General features: G+C 40.3%; 2 protein-coding genes across 4 annotated transcripts; one reads left to right on the plus strand and one right to left on the minus strand.

Annotated features, from left to right (window-relative positions):
• The first annotated feature begins 222 nt into the window (after positions 1-222).
• dpp9 (dipeptidyl-peptidase 9) lies at positions 223-10,686 on the plus strand. Of its 3 annotated transcripts, none has more exons than XM_087811020.1 (21): positions 223-370; positions 1,727-1,811; positions 1,897-2,135; positions 2,225-2,337; positions 2,570-2,743; positions 2,899-3,067; positions 3,456-3,566; positions 3,656-3,784; positions 3,852-3,913; positions 3,980-4,080; positions 4,953-5,130; positions 5,233-5,392; positions 5,474-5,553; positions 6,880-7,032; positions 7,107-7,242; positions 7,956-8,101; positions 8,183-8,329; positions 8,394-8,546; positions 9,476-9,618; positions 9,691-9,802; positions 9,892-10,686. In XM_087811020.1, exons 2-21 carry the CDS (start codon positions 1,756-1,758, stop codon positions 9,982-9,984), a joined length of 2,655 nt encoding a protein of 884 aa, XP_087667146.1. In that variant the 5' UTR covers positions 223-370; positions 1,727-1,755; the 3' UTR covers positions 9,985-10,686. The 3 variants fall into 3 exon arrangements, with proteins under 3 accessions (XP_087667146.1, XP_087667147.1, XP_087667145.1); XM_087811021.1 differs by having other exon boundaries at positions 2,914-3,067; XM_087811019.1 differs by having other exon boundaries at positions 224-370; positions 2,896-3,067.
• Positions 10,687-12,893: 2,207 nt separating this feature from the next.
• angptl4 (angiopoietin like 4) lies at positions 12,894-18,486 on the minus strand. Its single transcript, XM_087811592.1, has 7 exons — positions 17,908-18,486; positions 17,561-17,671; positions 17,398-17,485; positions 14,387-14,500; positions 14,208-14,303; positions 13,849-14,127; positions 12,894-13,782 (listed from the first exon to the last, which is right to left on the minus strand). The coding sequence occupies exons 1-7, from the start codon at positions 18,427-18,429 to the stop codon at positions 13,595-13,597; spliced, it is 1,398 nt and encodes a 465-aa protein (XP_087667718.1). The 5' UTR covers positions 18,430-18,486; the 3' UTR covers positions 12,894-13,594.
• Positions 18,487-25,770: the final 7,284 nt, after the last annotated feature.

The raw sequence follows: 25,770 nt of genomic DNA on the forward strand, positions 1-25,770 counted from the left end.
AAATGTGTAGCATCTCTTCAATTAAACGTTAAATTATTCACAAAAACCTAAACCCTCAGTTTCTAAAGGGTGTATTTAACTTGATACTGTAATACTGATTTACTATATTGACGATACTTTCATCGTTTGGACACTTTTTTTAAATAAGTGACGGATGCGCTTCCTTGTTGACGCCTCGTAGCGGCAGTGCGGCTAAGAAAGTCTGCCGGGTGTGTACTGACCAGACCTAAAAGTTCCTCCCCTTTCCGGTTGGGAAGCAGGCTAGATTTGTGTGGCCGGAGTGGGCCATGGATGCAAGGTTCTCCCGCAGAGAAACGTTAAAACCAAACCATTAAATCCCGAACCTTATTCGAGGACGCCGGTCATTTAGGTAAGTGTTTATCTTATAAGCGACACTCCCTGGAGTTCGCGTTTCTCACACACACAGCTTCCCTTTTAGCCCTGCTAGCACACAGAGGGCTAATGCTAGCACCAGTAGCACCTCTGTGAAAATGTCAGAAGCGAAAGCTATGATGTCAGATTCAACAGTCCCGCTGTTTACTTTGATTCTCGAACGACACCACTTTATTCTACGCTGCTAAAAAAGGTTGTCGAGTGTTGAAAGCAACATTTGTGTCAACCGGCGTCTTTTCTATTGTGACTAATTGAAATTGTGGAACAAAGATCTGTCGCCGGCGAGCTAACGCCAAATTAACGGAACCATCGAAGGCATAATCGCTCCACACCCTCGGTGACAGCCGGCGCTTTTCACCGAAACCCTTTTTTCAGCCTTATTTTTCAGCACCTAAACAACAAGGGCTGCGTTCAGGTTTGTATTTTATCAAGCTTTTGTTGGATTATTGGTAGAATTGCTGACTGTATTTCTACGTTTGCTAAAACAAAAGATCGATCTTGTAACTGCTTCACTAGACTAGAAATATATGTGTGAATCTTTGATCCATCTGTCGTGATACTGTTTGACTTTAACGATGTGTATAGAGATACATTTCAGTCCTTAGACTCGGTTTATTATTGGAATAAGGTTCAAAACATGGGAACCTGCTGACAACCCATACAAGATGGTCGTATTTCCTTTACTGGGCTTGTTTGTGGTGTTAGTTTCATCTTGTTTTCCACTGCTTATCAAAAGAAATCCACCAGAAAATATCCATGTAACGACTTCTTAACTCAACACAGTTAATTCTTATTATTTATTATAAACTCTTATTGGTCAATCGTTTCCAGTTGTTTAACTTGACACAGTGTTTTTTCCCCGCATACCAGTTTGTTTGTGTTTTACTCCCCAGTATACAGAATGTTTTCTTTTGTCGATATTCAAGCGTATTTAAGTACTGTATGTAGTAAACATCCCGCAGGCTTATCCTGCCACAAGAAAAGCACTAGGAGAGTCCAAATTTCCCACAGTTTGTTCTGTAACACTAATCCCCATGCAACACAGATTATGACTCGAAGAATGTAGGTTTCCCCTAACCCCCAGAATTAAAAATACAAAGGTTAACATAGGACAGTGTTGTAAACGGACGGCAAAATGATTTTTTTAGGAATATGTTTGTCCCCTGTCAAATACTTCAGAATTGATACTAAAAGAAATGTATGTCATTTGTATTATTCAAGAAGTGAAAGGTCTTAATTACTGTGATTATTTTTTTTATGTACAATGTATTCTTCAATAGTAGTGTAATTATTAGTTAATTTATTAATTGAGATTGTTTGTTTTTTGTTGCAGAGTTGGAGTGAGGTGTGTGTGTCCAGTGGATGCATAGAGTCAAGAAGGTCAAACTTTGTGAGAATAAAGAGGGTCTTTGGAAAAGGTATGTTTTCGTATGAATGTTTGTTTTTTTTCCCTCCAGGTATTATGTTCTTGTTTGTTTTGACTTTGGCATGATTTCAACACAGTTGTGTGACGGTGAACATGACAGCAGTTGATGGCCTTACAGACAGCACAGAGGTGGTAGAAATGGACGATGTACCATCGCAGTATTTTGTGGAGAAACACTCTTGGGATGGCCTCCGGGATATCATCCACTGTAGCAGGAAGTATTCAGGCATCATCGCCAACAAAGCCCCGCATGACTTTCAGTTTGTCCAGAAAAAGGATGAGATCGGTCCTCACTCCCACCGGTTATACTACCTCGGTAAGCCAGAGAGACGCGCCGAGGCATGTGTTTGAAATATTATCGCCCCGTGACATGGAGGCAATTACATTGTTTTATGTGCTTTACAGGAATGCCTTATGGAAGTAGAGAGAATTCCTTGCTCTACTCTGAAATCCCTAAGAAGACCCGTAAAGAGGCCCTTCTAGTGTTGTCATGGAAACAAATGCTGGATCATTTCCAGGTAGACTCCACACATCCTGCTTGCACATCTCATGATGCTTCACTCAAATGGTTTGAGGGTAGTCTGCCCTTACACACAGGCTCACATTGATTACTATTATCTGTGATCTCGGCTAGCTGGCAGCTATTTCGTTGTTAGTATCAAAACATTACGGTGAAATCAACCTCTTAACCAAAGTGATGTATTTGTATACACAACGTTAATATTTAATACACGTTTGTGTTCCTCTCAGGCTACACCGCATCAGGGGGCCTACTCACGAGAAGAGGAGCTGTTGAGAGAGCGCAAACGTCTGGGAGCATTTGGTATTACCTCTTATGACTACCACGCTCAGACAGGCCTATTCCTTTTCCAAGCCAGCAATAGCCTGTTTTATTGTAAGGACGGAGGCAACAACGGCTTTATTGTGAGTATATGACAGTTTTATTTCTTCCACATTTCATGTTGAGCAATGATGGACAACTGTGAGAGGCATGGAAACGGCTGTAATGACTTGACAAAATACACGTTTTCTATGTGCCTATATCAAATGTATGTCATTACATGTGTTGGCTTTAGCAGTCTGCTCCTGTCAAGCCTGTAGAGATCAAAACCCAGTGCTCGGGGACCAGAATGGACCCCAAGATCTCCCCAGGAGACCCCGACTACATAGCGTTCATCAACAATAACGATCTTTGGATAGCTAACATAAAAACATCCGAGGAACGCAGACTCACTTATTGTCATAAAGGTGTGTAACCCTTTTTGTTTACATATTCCCCTGTTAAGATTTAATCCTGCATGTGCATCTGGTGATGAAACTTGAGAATTAATCGTATTTATTTATCTTTATTCTTAACTTGTGATAATGACAATTTAAAAAAAAAGAAAGAATGAAATGAAATGATTGAATGCATTTAATGGATTGATCTATAATGTTATTTCATGTAGCACTCATTTTATATATGTATTGATTTAAAATGTTATGCAATCTGTTACTTTGATTGATGGCTATACATCTCAGCTGCACATGACACTCTTGTAATACAGTTGTCACCATAAAATGTGTAAATTGAAATGTCCGTCTCGTACTTTATGTTGTAATTTATGGATTTGTCATCCTGACTTCTTTCCTTTAGGTTTAGATAATGTTAAAGAGGACCCTAAGTCTGCAGGTGTAGCAACCTTTGTAATCCAAGAAGAGTTTGACCGCTTCACCGGCTACTGGTGGAGTCCCTCGGCAGTAGAAGGTTGGTTCAAAACATGAATAAGAATTTAAAATATTCCTCAATCAATATGTTTTAAAATATTAATCTGATTGATTATTTTGTGTCTCTAGAGCCGAGCGGAGGTAAAACCATGTATCTGCTCTACGAAGAGGTGGATGAGACGGACGTAGAGATCATACACGTTCCCTCTCCAGCACTAGAAGAGCGCAAAGCTGATGCATACAGATATCCTCGCACGGGTAAATCCAATCACAGGTTTAAAACCATGTTTCTTTACTTGACAGATTTTATCACTTTGTTTTGTAGGTAGCAAAAATCCTCAAGCGACGCTCAAACTATCAGAGATAAAAACAGACCATCAAGGCAGAGTAAGACCCTTCCATTCTGTTTTTACATTCAGCTTTACCTAATGTGATGTTACCTTATCTTTTCAGATAGTGAGCACACAGGACAAAGAACTGGCCGCCCCTTTTAACTCCTTGTTTCCGGGGACGGAGTACATCGCCAGGGTAGGATGGACGAGTGATGGGAAATAGTAAGTGAGAGGTTCATGATCTGTTTAACTGCTTATCTGCCAGAGATGACAATAGATTATAAATTCTTCTTCAATATGTGAGTTGAAAAGTATTACAATTCTGATTCAGACTTGTTTTTTGTAATGTTATTGTCAATCATTTTAATATTCTTTTTATTTGTTTACTTGTTTTATCTCGGGGTTTTTTTCTATTGTTTTGTTTTGACATTCAAATGAAATGCTTCTGCATATTATGATGAAATGAGATAAATTGATCCTACTAAAATATCTTTATCAACCCTTTTAACATTAAGACTAAAAAACACAAATAAATAAGCACAGAGGATCTGGAATTGACAATATCAACAAAAACAAATGTAAATATCACACAAATTAGCGCAAAAATAAAAAATAAATGACGTATATATACGATATAGAAGTGTATCTTCTGTAATTAGCAACACACAGAAAGTAAAGAACAGATGGAATTTGTAAACATTTATTGTATTTTTATTCATCTCTTTTAATTTAATTTATATTATTTTATTCCGTACTGACACCACAAAAAATCCTGTGATGTTTTAACAACACTGGCAATAACAGTTTCCGATTTTTGGCACTTTTAAATTCTTATTAATACAGGCAACGGCTGTCGGCTTTTGTTTCCTCCGGCACCTTCTGTAGGATCAGTGAAGCGTTTCTTTAATTTTAATCAAAGCCTCTTTATTTTGAAAATGGCCTTCTATTAAATTGCGATGTGGATTTGAATCGAAAAAAGTCGTTCAGCCATAATTAAATGTTATTAACTAACCACATTCTGAGTTGACCTAAATAAAACGTGTAATTCAAACAACTAAAGAATTTGTTCTCATAACTGCTGCGTCTCTGTGCAGTGGCTGGGCAGTGTTACTGGACCGCAGTCAAAGGAGACTCCAGCTGGTTCTGTTGCCTCCAGCTCTTTTTATCCCCGTCACCGACGACCCCGTTCAGAGGCTCGCCAGCCTGGAGGACGTGCCCAGCAGCATTCAGCCGCACATCATCTACGAGGAGACCACGGACGTCTGGATTAATGTACGTCATCAAGTGTCGCTCGTCTGTCATTATCCAGCTCTTGAGTTGAGCCATCTTTAAATGACGACGTATGTCCGTCAGTAACCACTTCTGTGTTCACAGGTTCACGATATATTTTATCCTTTTATTCAAACGACAGAAGAAGAGTTTAGTTTCATTTGGATAAATGAGTCTAAAACAGGTTTCAGCCATCTGTATAAAATCGTCTCCCTCATACAACCGGCCTGCAACCAGTGGACGGAAGATTACCAGCACATAGACGGTTGGTCAAACACACTTTTGTTTTCAAAGCGTCTTTTAAACCGATCAAGCCTTGATTTAAGAGATTTTTTTTCTTTGCCAGGACAATTTAAGTGTGCAATCAAGGAAGAGATCGCGGTGACGAGCGGTGAATGGGAAGTGCTGGCAAGACATGGATCGAAGGTGAGACACAAACCATTTTATTCGTTTCCTAGATGGTTTAAACTGTGCTGTTCATTATCTGCACAAATATGAATCAGCAAAATGTAATTGGATTTCTGTGTCTCTATAATTCTTAATTAATTTAATAACATTTTATTACATTAATACAAAATCAAGAACAAACTGATTTAACAGCAAAAATTTAAATTACCCTCATTTTCTACTCATCATGTCGACTAAGGGTTGGGATCAGTTTTGAAATTCTATTCTAATGTAGCGACTGGTGCTCAGTTTTCTTCGTCTTCATTTCTGTCCTCAAAAACTCACTTAAAATCATCCAAATACCTTCATGCTAGTCTGGAATGTCTCGCTTGTATTGAAGGCTCGATATTGGCAAAAAATATAAATTAGAATTTTGCGCAGACGATTACTTTAATTATAATAATATTTGACTGGTGGCTTTTTATTATTTCGTTTTAGACAAGAAACCAGTGCAATGTTTTCAGATTTTTACAGTCGGTGCGGTACAGTCACCTTAAATAATGTGGTTTATAAATAGTTTTGAGTGAGACGCGTGCTTAAAAAGAAAATAATGTTTAATCAGCATTCTTACTTTATTGATCGCACAGAGAGAAATTCAAATTTCTAGCAGCATCCATAAAATACACATATCAATGTCCAAAACATGTCTGTGACAAAAATACTTAATTCAAATAATATGATAAATATGGGTGGGTTTACTCTGGCACTCCCACAGTCAAAAAACATACAGAGGTTGATTAGGAATCTGGGAAAATATAGGAATAGGAATTGGTGTGTGTGTGAATGGTTGTCTGACTTTGTGTGCCCTGCGACAGACTGGCGTCCTTTCCAGGGTGTCCCCCGCATTTTACCTGTAGAAACTGGGATAGACTCCAGCGCCCCACGGCCCCTTAAGGGATTCAACCGTAAAGAAAATAAATGAATGATAATAAATATGCAAATAAAACAGAATATACAATCCGAGATTAAATATGAAATATATAGTTATAAGTATTAATAAAAGTGGGTAGAACTATTTTCCCAGTTATTCTCACTAAAGTAAAAAACATAATTACACGTTCTTATTTTCAGCTTCCAGAATATGAGTCATTTTATTTTGGGGATCCTACTGTTGAGGTGTTTTATGCTATCAAATTTTCTTTTGTTGTTTTTGAGTGACTCTCAATAAAAATGTGCTTGTCTAATCCACCGAACTGCAACATCAGTGAAAGGGTTCATAAACAAACTAACAATTATCCGCTGAAGTTTAAGTAAGAAGCTTTAGCGATCTCTGGTAAATAACATTTATTTCCTGTTCCACTTCAGATCTGGGTGAACGAGGCCACAAAGCTGGTGTACTTCCAGGGCACCAGGGACACACCCCTGGAGCATCACCTGTACGTGGCCAGCTATGACTCACCTGGAGACGTGGTCAGGTTAACCAAGCCTGGATTTTCTCACAGCTGCTCCGTTAGTCAGGTACGACTCTCACCAGAACTCTTCTTGTATTCGTTCTTGATCAGTAGATTCACTTGATTTTTGTTTACCTCCAGAACTTTGACTTCTTCGTGAGTCATTACAGCAACGTGAGCACGCCACCATGTGTTCACGTCTACAAGATGAACTCCTCCGAAGGGGACCAGCTGCACGTGTTGCCCGAGTTCTGGGCCAGCATGATGGAGTCACCAGGTAAACAGGATTTCACACCTTTTGTCTCGCAGCTGTGCTCGAGGTGCAGTTTCTCGTCAACTTGTGCTTTTATTTGTGTAACAAGTGAGGTCAAGATTGTGGGGCAAGGTTCGGCTCCAGCTCTTAGATTAGATTATAGACAGACTGTCGAAATGGAATGTCCTCCAGACGGTGCCAGATCAACTCAAGGAATAACAAATACAAAATAAACTTAAAAGGACAAGTAATGTGAAAACCCAACTCTCCTGATTCTCACATGTTTCAAATGTTGAAGTCTTTCTATCCAACATGCAGTAAATCTCTCATCTTGACCATGTTTTCGCTGTTTACTTCATAAAAATTCTCCCCCGTCTGAAATCTCAGCAAACAAGAGGTTACAAGAGTCCATTATGACGTAATAATAGCTTCACTCCTCCTCCAGCCAGCTGTAATCACACCTAGTTTGTTTATACAACGAGTCCCTTGGAGTTGGAGACTTCCGGGATTGATGACGTGTGGTGACCAACCTCGATGTTTGACCTTAATATGATATTATATCTTAGCCATAGCTAATGCTAAATAGATCCCAATTTAATATAGTTTCCGCTTCCAAAAGGCGCATATATTAAGATGATTAAAGATCATAGTAAACATTAAAAATCTAAATAGTTTCTGTTAAATCTAGAAGCTTCTCGTCATCATGTTTTGAGTAACAGGTGATGCGTTTCCTACAGGTTGTCCGGGAGATTACAACCCACCTGAGATCTTTGACTTCCCTGGAAAGTCTGGCTTCCAGCTCTACGGGATGGTCTACAAGCCTCACAACCTGCAGCCCGGCAGGAAACACCCGACGGTTCTCTTCGTGTACGGAGGTCCTCAGGTGGGTGATGAGTCGACATCAGAGCTGTTTTTAAATCTATATTTTTGTCCTGAAAACTCAACGTTGCTGTTGCACTTCCAGGTCCAGCTGGTGAACAACACCTTCAAAGGGATGAAGTACTTACGCCTGAACACACTGGCTTCCTTAGGCTACGCCGTGGTGGTCATCGACGGGAGGGGCTCCTGCCAGAGGGGCCTGGAGTTTGAGGGAGCGCTGAAAAACAAAATGGTGAGTTTCTATTGTTTTTAAGTTGAATAAGATTCATGGTATAACTTTAACTGCGTATCGTCAGGGTCAAGTGGAGATCGAAGACCAGGTGGAGGGTCTTATGTACGTAGCACAGAAGTTCAACTTCGTGGACCTGAGTCGTGTCGCCATTCACGGCTGGTCATACGGCGGCTTCCTGTCTCTGATGGGCCTGATCCAGCGACCCAACATCTTCAAGGTTCTTATTCTTCTTTGATCTTCACTCATTTACTGCTTTAAAACGCTCAGACATAAACATACTTAATAAAAATACAGACATTCAGAGTGTTTAGTGTATAGAAATGTGTCTCTTCTTGCATCTGAACTCACCTGGAACAATTAATCCCAAGGATATGCAACTTAATATTCTTATTTCGTAAAAGTTGTGATCCCTTAGACCAAAAATAAAAGTTAAATGAATAAAATGACATGAAATTAAGTAAAATGTGCATGAATTTTTATTTAATTTGTTATATTTCTCACTGTCTTGTGTTGACCATTTAAAGTTTTTAAATGTGTGTGTATTGTTTAAGTTTAAGTGCATTGTGTAACTTACATTTATAAATAAAAGTATTTATAATTAACATAATTGCATTTAGAAACATGATATAAAATCTGTTTCTTTATATTTTTAATATATTCTTTTAAATGATTTTGTGGGACAAGAAATACAAATGAATAAAGTTGTAATAAAGACATTCTTTCGAGTTAAACCTCTATTATTCTGTACTGCCACCACAAAAAATTCCTATGTCTGTGTTGGATTCCACTGTTATTGTTTTTTTTATTTGTCTAGTTTGCTGCTACATTGCTGTCTCACTGGGCCTTAGTAACACATTCCGTCTATTTCTTGTGAATGTTTTTTTTTAAATCCTTCAATCCTGGGACAATGGATTTATCCTAAGGATCTATCTTTCCTAATTTCTGTCTTCCTGTTTTTTAAAAACATAATCAAAGAGTCATCATCACTCGTCTTCTAGTTATACAATATTACATTGCAGTAACAGCTTCCAACCACAAGGCGTCACAATCATGCCATTCTTCACCGCTCTTCTACAGTCTCTGAACATCAGTCTATTTACCAGCTATATTTTAACCTACACGTTGACGTTATATCTTCGCTCTCAGTTGGCCATCGCCGGAGCTCCGGTGACGGTGTGGATGGCGTACGACACGGGCTACACCGAGCGCTACATGGACGTGCCTGAGAACAACCACCAGGGCTACGAGGAGGGATCGGTGGCGCTGCACGTGGACAAACTGCCCAGCGAGTCAGTTTTGTCGCAACCTTTGGTTCAAATAAACGTTAAAAAAAAAGTTTTAATAATCTTCTCTGATATCAGGCCCAACCGTCTGCTGATCCTCCACGGATTCCTCGACGAGAACGTGCACTTTTTCCACACCAACTTCTTAGTGTCGCAGATCATCCGGGCGGGGAAACCCTACCAGCTCCAGGTGAGTCGTTTTTTTTGGGCGACTCTTCGACTTCCTGTCGCTCACCCTCTCGCCCCCCCCTTCCTCCTCCTCCCCCTCCTCCCTCTCAGGTGTACCCCAACGAGCGGCACAGTATCCGCTGCCCCGAGTCCGGGGAACACTACGAGATCATGATGCTGCACTTTCTACAACAATACCTCTGAGACCAACCCGGGAGAAGTAGAGTCACATCTTAAACCCCCCCAAACCCCACCTTCCTCGTTCAGTGCCCTCACCCTCCTCCCCCACCTCCCCCCTTCAGAGACTCACTGTAGCCACTCACACATCTCCCTCCTTCACGTGCATGCTCACCGTGAGTCTCCTCCACGACCCGCCGTGTCACCCATGTGATTTTTTTCGTTTTGCCAAACAAGTGGCCCCCCCGACCCCCCGACCCTTCACCCCTGGGCTGGGGTCATAAGAAACAAATCTTTACACATTAACAGACGTTACGTCGCCTAATATAAAAGTTTATCTCACAGTCGCAGCAGTTTTTGAAGGATCAGCGCCCCAGCTCGTCCTCTGTCCAGTCGTTTTAGTGTGTGTTAAAAAAATAAAATATTTTTATGAATTTTAATTGTTATTTTTAATGGGGGATAGGGGCGCCAAAGCCGTTCATCAATAAATGTCTTTTTTTTTTTTTCTCTTTCTTTCCTCGTACAACGCTCGAGATATCCGCTTGCCTTCTTAACACATAATTTATATTTGCCAAAGTACCTCTTGACTCGTACTCAAGATGGTATTTTCATTTTTTTTTTTTTTACTGCAATATTAACAACAGGAGGGCGAGCACTGGAGTCTTACAACAGCTTTGTACCAGCGGAACACAATTTGTACATGACGATGAATAAATGTATGAATCAGTCCAGGGCTTGTTGTTCTTTCATCACCATCCAAACCATTGTTTTTACTTTCAAATGCGCTCCATGGATGCAAAGATTTCTGCCTCTCGTCACGTTTACGCCCCAGTCTGTGGGCTCCCTCTCTTACCGTGTTGCCATGGTAACCATTCGGTCATGGGTTCTACTATAGTGTAGCTAATGGTTTATCACAATGAATCTGCAGCTTCTGATTTAAAGATGACGTACCGTGCTTCAACAAACCTCATGATCAACCCTAGGGTTATCTCCGGGTCAGGGTGACCCGAATTTTACATTTGTTTTCAGGCCTTCAGGTCACCCTGACCCAGAGACAACACAAGGGATACCATAAACCCATTTGTTTTCAGGCCTTTGGGTCACCTTGACCCAGAGACAAAACAAGGGATACCACAAACACATTTGTTTTCAGGCGTTTGGGTCACCTTGACCCAGAGACAACAAAAGGGATTCCACAAACCCATTTGTTTTCAGGTCATTTTGGGTCACCTTGACCCAGAGACAACACAAGGCATACCAAAAACACATTTGTTTTCAGGCCTTGTGGTCACCTTGACCCAGAGACAACACAAGGGATACCACAAACATTTGTTTTCAGGTCAACTTGACCCAGAGACAACACAAGGGATACCACAAAAAAATGTTTTCAGGTCACCTTTACCCAGAGACAACACAAGGGATACCACAAACACATTTATTTTCAGGCCTCGTGGTCATATTTACCAAGAGACAGCACAAGGGATATCACAAAAAATTGTTTTCAGATCACCTTGACCCAGAGACAACACAAGGGATACCATAAACACATTTCTTATCAGACCTTCAGGCCACCCTGACCAAGCAATAACACAAGGGATACCACAAATACATTTTCTTTCAGGCCTTTGGGTCACCCTGCCCCAGAGACAACACAAGGGATACCACAAACACATTTGTTTTCAGGCCTTCATGCCAGGCCTTCATTTGAAACCAAACTCCAGACTAACCCTGGAGAGCGGAAGCTTCTCCTCGACCTCTCCTGGTGTGCCGAGGTGAGATCCTGGATCACGGTGGATGAAGCTCCATCGCCTGACACCGGTTGTCACGACAACCTGAGAGACATTAGAAGCGACACTTCAAGTTCACTCTCAGGCGACTGATCCGATTATGTGTTCAAGAGTGACTTCTGACACGTGTCGATTATCTCTGCTGGAGGAGATTGACCTTCAGATCCTGCTCCTGGTGACGCCAGAGTCTCTGGTAACATGTCATCATCTGGGGAGTCATTCATCCAGAGGCAGGAGGGGACACCCTGGAGAGGAGGCCAGACCCAGGATACAAATAGTCATGGAAAATTTGGATTTTTTTTTTAGTTGGAAAGAACCATTTATGGTTTAAAATAATCATTTATCTCAGAGGTCATTGTTCTTTGTGTGTAATCTTTAAAAAATATTAAAATCTAAGTCATAAACATGTTGTAGCATCTGTTCATTCTGTATTTAATCTTTTATAAATTTTGGTCGCTTTTGGGTGAACATGACATACAGAACTGTATTTTATCTTTAATATTAGATAAAATGTAGGATATTTGTTCTTATTTAAGTTTAATTTAATAATGTTTTGATTGACACATAACATACAGAACTGTATTTTAACTGTATTATTCGTTAAAATGCAGGATATTTGTCCTTATTTATGTTTAACTTACTAATAATTTGAGTGACACATAACATAAAGAACTGTATTTTATCTTTAATATAAGTTAAAATGTAGGATATTTGTTCTTATTTATATTTAATTTACTAATAATTTGAGTGACACATAACATACAGAACTGTATTTTAACTTTAATATTAGTTCAAATGTAGGATATTTGTTCTTATTTAAGTTTAATTTAATAATGTTTTGATTGACACATAACATACAGAACTGTATTTTAACTGTATTATTCGTTAAAATGCAGGATATTTATTCTTATTTATATTTCATTTAATAATAATTTGATTGACACAACATAAAGAACTGTATTTTATCTTTAATAAAAGTTAAAATGTAGGATATTTGTTCTTATTTATGTTTAACTTACTAATAATTTGAGTGACACATAACATACAGAACTGTATTTTAACTTTAATATTAGTTAACATTAGTTATTAAGTTTTATTTCATAGTAATCGACAGTTTAACAACAGTGTTGTGAGAAACGAACAAATTCATGACATTTTCAACATTTCATGTTATTTTATTGGCTTTTCTTCAGCGGCCAAACAATCTCTTTTTAAAAAAAACAAAACACATCATAAATTACAAATAGGCAGCACCAGAAATATATATATATATATCTTGATTTTTACAGCATTTAAATAAAAATAGAAAATAATCTACATTCACAAACTCTGGAATCACAATCCGACGACGTCACAACACGAGCTATAAAAAAAGCTAAAGTCTAGTGAGCACTTGTACAAAAAAAAATGTTTGGAAAAAATAAGTCAATATGACTCGACACGTATTCAGAACCTCCGGCGAGAGGTTGGGTCGGGAATGTTTTTTTGGAATGAACCTGATCTGCATCGTAATCCCCGTCATTTACGACTTTACGTAACGCTCTGATCCGGAGTTTTTTTGTTTCATTCATTCTTGGATCCGTGACTAAATCTTCTTGATGAACTCCCGGAATAGAACTTTTTCCTACTGGCACCGATGAGTCTTGACCTGCTGCGAATTCTTTCCGTGGCGGGACCGGCCCGGACCTGCCCCGGCGCCGCTGCTGTACCTTAAGGCCTCTGGAGTCGTCAGTTTTCGCTCTCAATGGGACCCTCGTTTTTTTTTTTACATCCGGGGGGGTTGATTTTCACGAAGTCTTTACACTTCACAACCGCTAAGAATCGAAAAAGTCTTTCTTTCTTTTGGTCTTTTACGACTTCCGTTCGACGGCGGCGGCGGGAGCGATCATCATCTGGCTGGACTTCAGAGGGTAGTAGCGCCCCCTCCAGGTCTTCCAGAAGATCCCTTGTTTCCGCTCGTGGCGTTGCTTCGGTGGCGGACTCAGGAAGTACTTCCCGTTGAGGTTGGCCTGCCCGCAGTTACTGAACCACCAACCGCCTTAAAAAGAAGAAAGAAAGAAAGTGAGTGACCGGGTCTAGGAAAAGGAAGCTGGTACCGACTTACCGGAGAGATGTTTGGCGCAGTTGCTGTCGGGTTTTCGGTCGTTGTCGTTGTCGCGGGTGGAGAAGGGGAGGTCGGCGTCGGCGCCGAGAGCGCTCTCCAGGGTGCTCAAGGTACCGGTCGGTTGGATCTTCAGGGAGTATTGGGTGTCCGACCCCCCGAGCTGGAAGGGGAGGCGGATGGAGGCCAGGTCTCCGGCCCAGTCGGAGAGCTTGACCTGGATGACGAAGCCTCCGTCCTTGGCGATGGCGTGCATCTTCTCCAGGCCCAGCCAGAACTCGCCTAAAGGACGAACGTCAGAGGTTCATTGAGACCCTTGATCTGCGAGTTTAATCTGAAAGACGTTTCGAAAGCTTCTTTACCGTTCAGGGAGCCAAAGCCTCTCTCGTAGTCCTGCCACAGCAGGTCGAAGTCCACCGAGCCGTCCTGGCGCCGTTGGATCACGGTCCAGCCGCCATCTGGACAGAGATCGGGGTCAGTCAAGGGAAAGTTTGCCACCTCGGGCGCTAAGGTGTTTTTCTGGCAGCACGCCTTCGCTCACCTGCCGTCATCTCGCAGAACACCTTGAAGGGCTCGGAGTTGAGCGGCTGCACGGTGTAGACGCCGCTGACGCTCTCGCCTCGAAGGAACAGCTCGTGACAGTCGGACGCCGGGTCTGGAAGGAGGAGGGTCGCGGTTAGCGCTTGCTAGCTTAGCGCACTTTCTGCGTACCGCACAGATGCTAGTTTTAAAAGTTTTCAAAACCAAAAACAACCGTTATATTTTAATTCAGGGACGTCTATTTTAACTTAATCACACAATAATCGACTTGGATTTTAACCAGCCGTCCAGGGGACCCGATTAAATGAGTTGGCAAGGCCGGGATTGGCCCTCAAGCCATGAGTTTGACATTTTTTTAGAAGGTATAAATACTGTGCGTTTTTAAAATATTTTGAACACAAGATATTAATATCTTTATATAGATAATGACGAAGAAACAATTTCCGGGTCGCAACTTATTTTTCCTTTTTCTGTTATTATTGAAAGTTACATTTCATTTTGGATATAAATTAATTCATATTTAAGCTTCTAATGATGGTAAAACGTGAAAAAAAAACTGAACTAATAGATTTAAATGGGTTTATATTTTATATTACTGTATTTAATTTTGCCTTGTTAACCTAAAGGTTGAGAATTAAAAAAACAAACCTAGATCAAGATTTGTAAAAGCCAGTAAAAAAACCCTTAAAGTACATATTCTAAAATGTACTTTTAACTGCAAATGTAATACAGTCTCCAGCGTGTTTTTCATGTCACCTTTGACCCTCGATCTGCTGTCGAACTCATATTTTGCTGAACATTTTTCGCCTTGTTTTTGCTGCGTTTATTTCAGTCGTCTGTGACCCTTGAACTGGTTTACGGGGTCACAGTAGTAAGTGGGTTGTCGAGTACAGAGTGTAACTTTTCCTGCTTTGTTGATAAATAAGAGCCTATCAGTGAAGTGATAGCGTGTGTGTGTGTGTGTGTGTGTGTGTGTGTGTGTGTGTGTGTGTGTGTGTGTGTGTGTGTGTGTGTGTGTGTGTGTAGACTCAACAAAGCTCTACAAATATATGACCTTTCTCCCAGTTCCCAAGACTCCTTCCTCCGCGACTATTCACTGACTTTTACAACCCCTTCAGCGACCCCCCCCCCCCCCCCTGAAGTGTCACACCTCTCGCACGTGCTCACATCGCAGCGGCGCATGGCCGCCGCATGCACAGCGAGTGATCGCTCGCAACAAAGCACCCGGCAGCCAATCACGGCTGTCATGAGTCCAAATGGGTCTCTTCTTCCCCAGCTGTGTGTGACCTCATCCTCACTTCACAGAAGTCAATGGGGCCAAACACGCTCCCTGGTGCCGGAGGGTGCTCCTGAACTTTAGCATACTTCTGCCAAAGTGGGGGTTTTTTGACTGCTTTTTTGGGGGGGGAGGAGGAGGTTTTCTGTTTGACAGATCTAGGGGAAAGGTCGCGCACGCTTTGGAGGTGTGATTGTTTTCCTTTTCGCCTCCTAGACGTCGGAAGACGTCGAGATCCGTGTACAAAGTTCACGGATACAAACTCGGCCTTCTCCTTATCCGTGTTCTGCCTCGGGGAACACTAATCTAAAGTTTCATGAGAGATTTGTACAAAGCCTCGCCTTTCCAGGTCTTCCCCTCGCCTGCCCCCCACAACCCCGGGCCGCACAAAGTAATCCCGTTGAGTTGTGTGACCTGGACTGAACAGTCTCAGACCCGTGAACTTTACCCCCGTTAAATTCTTGCCAGAAGAAAAAAAAAAAAAGGCTAATTTCTTCCTCAAATCCTGCTGATGTCAGAGCGGTGAGGCAACCATGACCTTTCACCCACTTCCCACTCAAACCACCGGGTAAATCCGACTCTCAAGATTTTGTTATATATTTCCTGGTGTGTTTTATCTCAAATAAACTCAGTGTATCAAGAAAACGACACTCGCATCAAAGTCCAAGTGCGAACCACTTAGTGTCAATTGATGTGGCTGTTAATCTCCCTCTTAATCCACATTAGCATCGCCATTAGATTAAATCCAATTAGGGGAATTAATCTGCTACTTTTAATCTTCATTTAAACATTTGCCAGGTGCGGCCCAGGGGCCACATGCGGCCCTTTGTTTGCTTAAATGCGGCCTGATTCAGGTCAGAGAAAAAAACAACAGAAAACTGCTCATAAAAAGATCTGATGCCAATTAAGTACCTTCATTTCTTTTACTTTATTTCAAGTTTCCTCTATTTTTCAGAGCTATTCTTTTTTTTTAAGCTTGAATCTTCATTTTTCTAGTTAATAATCTACAAATGTTAAATTATATCACCCTTTTTACACTTGAATCTTCATTTTTCTAGTTAATAATCTACAAATGTTAAATTATATCACCCTTTTACACTTGAATCTTCAGTTTTCTAGTTAATAGTCTAAAAATGTTAAATCATATCACCATTTGACACTCGAATCATCATTTTTCTAGTTAATATTCTACAAAATTTAAATTATATCACCATTTGACACTCGAACCTTCAGTTTTCTCTGGTCAAAAACCATAATAATTAGTAATAAATCGTATTTAACTGTACACGTGAAACGTTTCCGATACATTTATACGGTGACTCTACAGACAAAAATAACAATAAAGCAACAATTTTAAGCCAACTTTTATAACGTTTATTTAAGTTTCTCCTCATCATAATTAGTTTTCCCTTCTCTTCAAGACTATGTACACACCTTTATCTTAAATAATACACATTAGTGACACCAACACTAATATTTAAACTAAAATTAAAGATTTAATTTGAACAGTAAACAATTAAAAACGTTGTTTTTTGTCAAGGCAGGTGGTCTCTGTTGGTCTCCCGCTGAGACACTTATTCGATGAGTTTCCTTGATGGTAATCGTGGCTGATTTAAGCCTCTTTGATGCTCGACAGATGGACCAACACGTTTGGCGTCGGATCGTGTGCTTGATTTAAGACGGTGTTGTCAGGAGATGGTGTGTGTGTGTGTGTGTGTGTCGGGGCTTTAACTCACCGAGAGGAGAATCTCTCTGCTCGGCTTCAGCATTTGGCACGAACCCGTCCGAGGCGCCCCCCCGCTGGGCTAGTCTGGACTGTTGGATCTGCCATGAACAAAAAAAAGGAAACAACCGGGTTTAGATTTAAAGATAATCCCCTGGATGGGTTAAGGTCTTTACCTGGGTCTGCAGGGCTCTGATGCGCACGTTCTGCTTGTCCAGCTTCTCCTGCTGGAGTCCGATCCTGCCCATCAGATCATCGATGCGTTGGTTCTGAGCCTCCATCAGGAACTAGAGGATAAAAAAATAACAATATAGGATTAATAACAGGCGCCTTTCAGGCAAAGATCGGGGTTAAGAAGCAGCCTGTGGCACAGAACGCAGGGGGAATCAACCCTCGTTAGTTATGTAACGCTTTAAATCCCCCTCCTCTCGTGGGTTACAGTGAGACCCTCTTTTCTGACCCATCCAACAGGTGATTCTTGCTGCATTTACAATGATTCTGACCCGGAATATTGAACTTTTACCTGGATGTTGTTGGAGTCGTTGGCGTCTTTGGTGGCCCCCGAGCGGCTGGCCCCCGCCTCCCCCTGCAGCATGTGGTCCACCCTCTCCTCCAGCTGGTTCATCCTCTCGCCCATGGTCCTCCTCTCGTGCTGCAGCTCCTCCGCCTTCTCGCGCAGCTCCGCGGTGACGTTGAGCAGCTGACCCTCGCGCTCCTCCAGACCCCGGCCGTGGACCCTGAGGGCCTCCCCCTCGGCGCGCAGCCGCTGGCTCTCGCGCCCCAGCTCGCCCACGGTGCGGTTGAAGACCTTCATCTTGGAGGCGATGTCCCTCATCTGGACCTTGGTCTTGTCCACGTGCTCCTTCAAGCCCTGGCCCAGCTGCAGGAGCCCGTGGGCGATGACGTTGACGTCATCCCAGGCCGCGTACTGGACCCGCTTGTCCTTGGTGGCCCCCGAGCTGGAGCCCCCTTTGCGGTCGAAGGGGAACCCTGTGGCCGCGAGAAGAGCGAGGCAGAGGGTGAGACAGGCGAGGGTGGTCTTCATGGTTGCAAGGAGGTGGATGTGGGTTTGAGATAGAGAGCTCCGGCTCCACAGGCTGGAGTGTCTTTATAGTTCCTGAGGTCTCAACTCTGAGAGGAGGGCTGCTGCCATTGGCTGCTGGAGGAGGAGGAGGAGAGCAGGACCTCTCTCAGGTTTCTGTCCCTCCTCCTCCTCCTTCTCCTCCTCCTCCTTCTCCAGCGAGTCTGTCTCCTCATCATGTGTCTCTGCAGCTTCTTCTTTTTTTTTAACGTCTTTAAGCTTGAAAATTTTAATTAGACTTATGTAACTTTTTAATTGTTTCATTTTAAAAAAAGGCTTTGTTCACCTTTTTGTTGGTAACAACCTAAAAATATTTACTTTCATTCCGGTTTTTGCGTATTTTTTTCTGAATTATAACAATTTTACGAAACTTAAATGGGGAAAAACGTTTTATTACCCACGATACATTGCCAATGTTGACTAAAAACAACAAATTTTCTAAATTACTGCAAAGAAAATAACTTACCCGAAAAAGAGGCAAATTAGAAAATCTTGTATACATTTTTTAATTTTTATATAAAAAGGCTACGACAATCCTATTTTTCACTACGATTTATTTTATTATTTTATTTTTGAGCCTTTTATACATTTTTCTATGATATTCTTCTTTATTTTTCGTAATTAAAAACGTTTTTAAAGGTCCTTTTATTTCTGTTTTTGCTTTTATTTTTATTAATTAATTTAAATGTAGTATCGGATTCCTTATGTATAAGAAAATGAACAAGAAATCTTATATTATCATCTACAGTATATTTAACAATGTCGACTACAAACATGTTTATTTTATTTTCTAAATTCAGAAAGAAACAAACTGGACTTGTGTTGCTACATTCACGCTCATGTGTGTTACAATGTTATGTCGAAACAACACCAGCAGATTATTGGAGCTACAATTAGTTCAACTGGTTTTCCAAAGAAAAAAACAATGACGTTATAAGCAACGGTTATGCAATTCAGCATAAGAAATATTTGCTCATGTCTGGACTCTATTTTGTGTCTATTTAAAATGAGTTTTGACAACTCAGCATTAAACTGACCACTTCCCTTTTTTCATACTTCGAAGTGATGATGAAACCGTTCAATGAAACATTATTATTACAATTATAGTCTTGTTAATCAATCAAATGACAACTAAATATTTTTTTATCGATAATGCTAAAATGTAAGAAAATATTTGATGAATTAATGTTTTACTGGCATTTAATGTTCAAAATAAGAATAAGAAAAAATAAACAGTACTTATTTACCATTCCCAGCCCTTTTAAATGCAAATAAATACAGTTTCCATGTGTTTTAAATATCAAAGTCTAACTTGATTTTGTAATCATTACTTTGCCTTGTTTGTAAACCCGACTTCGCTCACGTGAATGAAACATTATCTTATTTATTTGTGGAGGGTGAGAGTGAAATGTCACAACAACCCCTGCAGGATGAGAATCTCTTATCTGACAATCCTATCAACGGCTGATAGAGTCGCGAACACTTGGCATCATCAAACAAAGCTGATCCGTCCTCAGTCGCAGGAACGTCCCCGAAACCAGATGATAAGCATATCTGCTTAGAATCTTAATTTGAATCTCAAACACACTCAAGTGATTAATCATCCTCACCTTCTTGGACTGTAATCCAGTCGGCCGACACTTTATGAAACAGGAAGTGGTAGCAGGCGTGGCGGGCGGACCACCCACACTGCACAAGAAGAGGCCCTTCGTTCTTCTTCGTGTGATGTAATAAGCATCCAGAGAAACTTCTTCTTGTTCTGGTTAACAACTGATCTGTGGTCTGTTCCTGTTTGAAATTCCTCTTAAAGTTGATCCATATCACACGAGAAATTCTCTAGAAATGGTTGAGATTTTCAGAAGAGATTTCTGTGAAAAGCACCGACACACCCATAAACTCAAGTCTAATCTAATCTAATGTAAAATATATGTTTTTATTTATTTATTTTTATTTCACGTAATATTCAATCATGTTATTGCAAATAAACAACACTTCAACTTTTAAACTTTTTTTGTTGACACTTGTGAAAGTCAGAATAAAACATTTCTTTGAGATTATATTCCTTACATTTTTGTTGTATTAAAGTTATATTTGATGATATTAAGGTTTATTATCATACATGTCTATGAATAAAAAATGACTGACAGATATCATTGCTAGCTTGGATTTAAAAACAAGAGAAAAAAAGATGAAAAGATAGATTCTCAGATTAAAGCAACTGTATTTTTGAGTTGTTGTTTTTTTTGCCACCTTTCCAGGGTGTCTATTTGACTTGATCCATTTACTTAAAATATATATTTTTTTAATCGATGATCCTAGTTGTGACGTTATTGCAATTCCACGTATGACAAATCTGCTTATGTCCAAACTTCCTAAATAAACAATAAACAATACTTTATTAAACACATTTTGTAGACACTTAAAATAAAATAATGACTTTCAGATTATATTTATATATTCTATCTGGTTATATTATTACTGTATAAAATGATAGTTAATTGTATAATCATAAATACAGTATTTTCTTTTTTTCATTAAAATTAATTTTAATTGCATATGTCTGCCAGACACCCTTGCTAGCTTGGATTAAAAAAGAAGTAAAGGTTCCTAGTGTCAGCCTGGCTTGAAACTCAGGTTTCCTCTCGCAGTACAGACACACAGCTCAGCCACTCTTAATCACTATATAAATCTAAGTTAAGGGTAAGTTTTATTTTTTTTGCTGTTGTCTATAAAACACGGTTTAAGACTGGCCATCTTTCCAGGGTGTCCACTTAACTTGTGTCATGTACTTGTTATTAGATTAATCTTCTTAAATCAGATTTTTTTTTTTACAAAGCGACAAACTTGAATAATCACTTATAAGTGTGAGAATTGTGACGTTCAACTATGTCAAAAGTATTTTTTCTGAGCTCGTATTCATAGAAGAATGCTGCTGAGATTCCTGCATCCAGAACATGTGGAGTTCACCGAGTCACGACCGGTGCGTCAGGAACATTGGCCTGATGTGATTCCGACCAAAGTCCAGGCCACTGTGAGAATTGGGGGAAAGTTCACGGCACAGAGAATGCCCACATCACTCTTTTTTTCCCCCTCTGGTGGGAGGACAAAAAAGCAGCCAAGGAGCCGGTTAACCCCCTCCTGTCTGCAGACTAACTAGGTGAAAGGTAACTGGGAGATTGCTGACGGTGCTGGGGGGGGAGGTGGTGGTGGAGGGGGGAGGCGGAGTGGAGGAATTACAGGGTGTACTCATGTGTCTGGAATGTGACGATGCTTTATATCCCGTCAAAGAGAGGAGATAGTTGAGTGGCAGGATCGCTCTGTTCTCCAGTCCTTTGTGTTCGACACACAAGACACACAAGACACACAAGAGGTCGTGACGCTCCACAAGCTCTTGACGGGACCAGAGGAGTGAAATTGTTGTTGCAACCTCTCATTTTTTTTCCGCTAATTGTATTTCACAAAAGTCATTTTGGAAGTTTTTGAGTAGCTACACCAGCAAATTTTTTTTAGGAGAATACGTAAAGATTGAACCCACAACGGAGTAGTCTTGCACCAAGTTCTCACTTAAGATGCTAAATATCTGATTCTTAAAGGGCAACTAATGTCAAACATGTTCCTTTCCAAGATGCCCAGTCGTAGATAGTTTGTCTGAAATCTCGGCAAACGAGAGGTTACTAGAGCGAAGCCAGATGTAATCACGTCCCGCTTTGTTTATACAACGAATTCTGGGATTCATGACACACACCAGTAACAGCAGAGTGGGCAGAGTTATGGTAAACACGATTTAATCTCCAGAAAAACGTTTTTCAGTGGGCGGGGCTTAATCACATTTTTTTATGAAAATATTTCAATGAAAAGAGATTTTTGTACAAACAGACACATACTGATGATACAATAGAGTCCAGGATCTACTTAAGACACACTTAAATCAACACTTGAGTTGAACTTTAAAGTTTTAATTTTATATTCTCTTGTCCTTTAATAGAAAGTCTGTTTTGTTTGTTTTAGTAGGGACATTTGGAGTGGAGTTGGAAAATCATAATGGCAGATCAGAAAGAAGAATATTTAAGTATAAATGAGCCAAAAAAACAATTCAGATTGGCTAACACAGATCGACCAAATTTCAGATTTAAAAAAAATTCGATACTGTAGATTTCGCCAGAAATAAGTCGCTTGTAACTCACTCATGCAGTGAGAACATGCTCCCAAAGTGTTGGGAAAGTTAGTCACATGACTAATGTCACCAAGTAGCTCTCGATGCTAACATACGCTAACTCCAGCACCTGAAACATTTGTTTGTAAATATTTGCATTGAATTGTTTTAATTGATGTGTTTCAAAGTTGTTTAAATCAGGACATGTCCAAAGTCAGACCAGAGGGTTATTTGGGGCCTTTTGAACTCCTTTCATGCGTTGAAAAATTGGTCATGTCACTCAATATTGTAAAGATGCTAACAGTCGATGCTAATGCATGTCCTTGAAGAAGATGTGATGAATCCTGTTGTTTTTTTTAGATGTTAAACATGTTTAAGTAGAGAGCGCTAAAGATATCATTAATTCCATATCCGTGGCGACAGAATAGTCACGCGAAAGAAAAACCTGACTCACGGTTCCTCCTCTAAAATGTTCTGGACTCCAGCTGGCGGATGCTGAAGTCCTCACAGCTGCTCATTCAATTTCCCAAAATGGCTGCCACCATTGAAGCCGGCATGTTCACCTTTTACCCAGATTCCAGAGACGGAACATCTGTAAGAGCCAGACTGGCGAGGATCTGAGTCATGTACGAGGGACGGATTCGGCGACTGGAAGAGATGAACAATAAAAAACAAGGTGGAGGTTCTGCTGCTCTTGTCTCCATCAACTTTCAATATCGATGGTTTTAAAATTTGAAAAAATATTTTAAAGTAAGAGGATAAATCCAGCTGCTGGCACCAGACTCTAAAACATATATCTAATGTTCTGGAACATGTCAAAGTCACAGATCCAACTCTAATCTCACTCCATATGTTTTTCAGCTTTGGGTTATTTCAGGCCTTCTTAAAGAATCATTTTTATATCCCTTATCCAGATATTCAACAGTGAAATGAAAGATTCTCAATATGGTCCATTTTTTAGCTCTTACATTATATGTTTTAAAGGCATTTTTTAATACAGTATAAAACAGGGCAGATTGGATGGATAGATGTATGGACAGATAGATGGATGGATGGATGGATGGATGGATGGATGGATTGATTGATGGATGGATCGTTGAATGGATGGACGGATGGATGGATGGATGGATGGATGGATGGATGGATGGATGGATGGATGGATGGATGGATGGATGGATGGATGGATGGATGGATGGATGGATGGATGGATGGATGGATGGATGGATGGATGGATGGATGGATGGATGGATGATGGATGGACGGACAGATAGATGATTGAATGGATGAATGGATGAATGGATGAATGGATGAATGGATGAATGGATGAATGGATGAATGGATGAATGGATGAATGGATGAATGGATGAATGGATGAATGGATGAATGGATGAATGAATGGATGATTGAATGGATGGACAGATGTATGGATGTATGGAAGAATGAAGAATGGATGGATGGATGGATGGATGGATGGATGGATGGATGGATGGATGGATGGATGGATGGATGGATGGATGGATGGATGGATGGATGGATGGATGGATGGATGGATGGATGGATGGATGGATGGATGGATGGATGGATGGATGGACAGATAGGTGGTTGAATGGATGAATGGATGCCGACCTTTTGCTGAGCTTTAAATTATCCTCGCTTACCTTTGACCTTTCTGACTTTGATGACTGACGCCGTCAGCGAGCCTGACCTTCTCTAGTTTCTTCCCAACAGTATTCTGTTACCTGCTCCAACGGTTTGTTCAGCCGTTTTTTTTTCAGATGGAAAATGATGTCTTTCACTGATGTGAGACAATCAGTCCATCATTCACATCCCAGTCAGAAACACACTACTGCCTCCTAGCGGTGACTTCAGGCTCAGGTCTGATGTGGACTTGAAAGCGAAGGTTAACCTGCTCCAGTGTTGACTTTATACCTGAGGTTTCCTCCTGGCATAAAGACGTGCTGCGAGAGGTTTACTGAGAGAACGTTCTTCACACGTTCACTTCTCTGATTCTAGTCCAAGAGCCAGTATTTGCACAAGAAGATCCGGATCAAGAGTCTTTTTATTTTTAAAACCCACATTTGAAGGTTTCCATTGAAGAATGTCTCTGAGGTCCAAGTTGACATTCCAGCTCGCACATGCTCAGACGTGTGATACAACGTGTTTTTTTTTTCACTTGTTTGCTTCTACACTCTCGTCTCTCCTTCAGTTTGCACTCGATGAGTCCTGCAGCTGGCAGGAAACACAAGAGTACAGAATGTACTTTTGTCCCGCTCTGGAGATGTATGGGCGACCACTGCCAAGTCTTAGTCCAGTGGACTGTATAGAGCCATGTAGCTTCACGTCTGCTGCTCCGCTGAATCACAACCACAACCATTCCTGGGTCTTTGAATACAAACGAATGAATAAACTAAAAAAATAAACAATCAAACATGCAAGAAATACACAAAGAATAAATATAAAACTATGAGTTTAGAAGCTTAAATGTGCTAACTGGACACTAGGATGCTAACGCTAATCACAAACACCTTCCTCTCTGTTTATTTTATTTTATTTTTTATTTGATAAAGCCTTGTAAGAATATATTTCTAGTGTTTGTTGTGCATATTATTAAAAACAAGTTAGACTTCACACGAACAGTCCAACAAACACAATAGGATAGAAACTCAATATGCTAACTAGCTGCGTTGATGCTTAGATTAGGAACTTCCTCTGTTTATTAATTTACATTATGTAGCCTTTTGTTATTCTATTTACATCGATACAAACAGGTAAAACCTAATAAACACACTAGAAATAAAATATAAAACTATAACATTAAAATCTCGCAAAATGTAACTGTACGGTGACCAAGAGTGTTCAGAAAGAAACCTTTGAATAAAATGTATTATTATTGTTATACTTCTTCTTCTTCTTCTTTTACTTCTTCTCCTTATTATTATTATTCAGAAACTGTCATGCCAGTGTTGTAAACACAGCTTGTTTTGTGTTATTATTATTAATATGAGGAGCTCAACTTCCTTTCTGCCTCCCAGTAATTCATGTTAATTTGCATCTATGCAGACTTTTGTTATTCATATACTGCATATCCATCGCTGGTCGTGCATATAAACACTACAAATATGTGTTGACAACAATGGCAATAAAGGTTTCTT

This window comes from Callionymus lyra, chromosome 16 (assembly GCF_982586985.1).
Source record: "Callionymus lyra chromosome 16, fCalLyr1.hap1.1, whole genome shotgun sequence".
Taxonomy (NCBI): Eukaryota; Metazoa; Chordata; class Actinopteri; order Syngnathiformes; family Callionymidae; genus Callionymus; species Callionymus lyra.

What these genes read in the sequence shown, in the direction of transcription:
- dpp9 (XM_087811019.1), top strand. Translation starts at nt 1,756, where the DNA reads ATGCATAGAGTCAAGAAGGTCAAACTTTGTGAGAATAAAGAGGGTCTT. An exon ending in AAATGCTGGATCATTTCCAG is followed by an intron (nt 2,338 to 2,569) that starts GTAGACTCCACA and finishes TGTTCCTCTCAG; the next exon opens with GCTACACCGCATCAGGGGGC. An exon ending in AGCGACCCAACATCTTCAAG is followed by an intron (nt 8,547 to 9,475) that starts GTTCTTATTCTT and finishes CTTCGCTCTCAG; the next exon opens with TTGGCCATCGCCGGAGCTCC.
- angptl4 (XM_087811592.1), bottom strand. Translation starts at nt 18,429, where the DNA reads ATGAAGACCACCCTCGCCTGTCTCACCCTCTGCCTCGCTCTTCTCGCG. An exon ending in ACGACTCCAACAACATCCAG is followed by an intron (nt 17,672 to 17,907) that starts GTAAAAGTTCAA and finishes TTTATCCTCTAG; the next exon opens with TTCCTGATGGAGGCTCAGAA. An exon ending in AGGCTTTGGCTCCCTGAACG is followed by an intron (nt 14,128 to 14,207) that starts GTAAAGAAGCTT and finishes TTCGTCCTTTAG; the next exon opens with GCGAGTTCTGGCTGGGCCTG.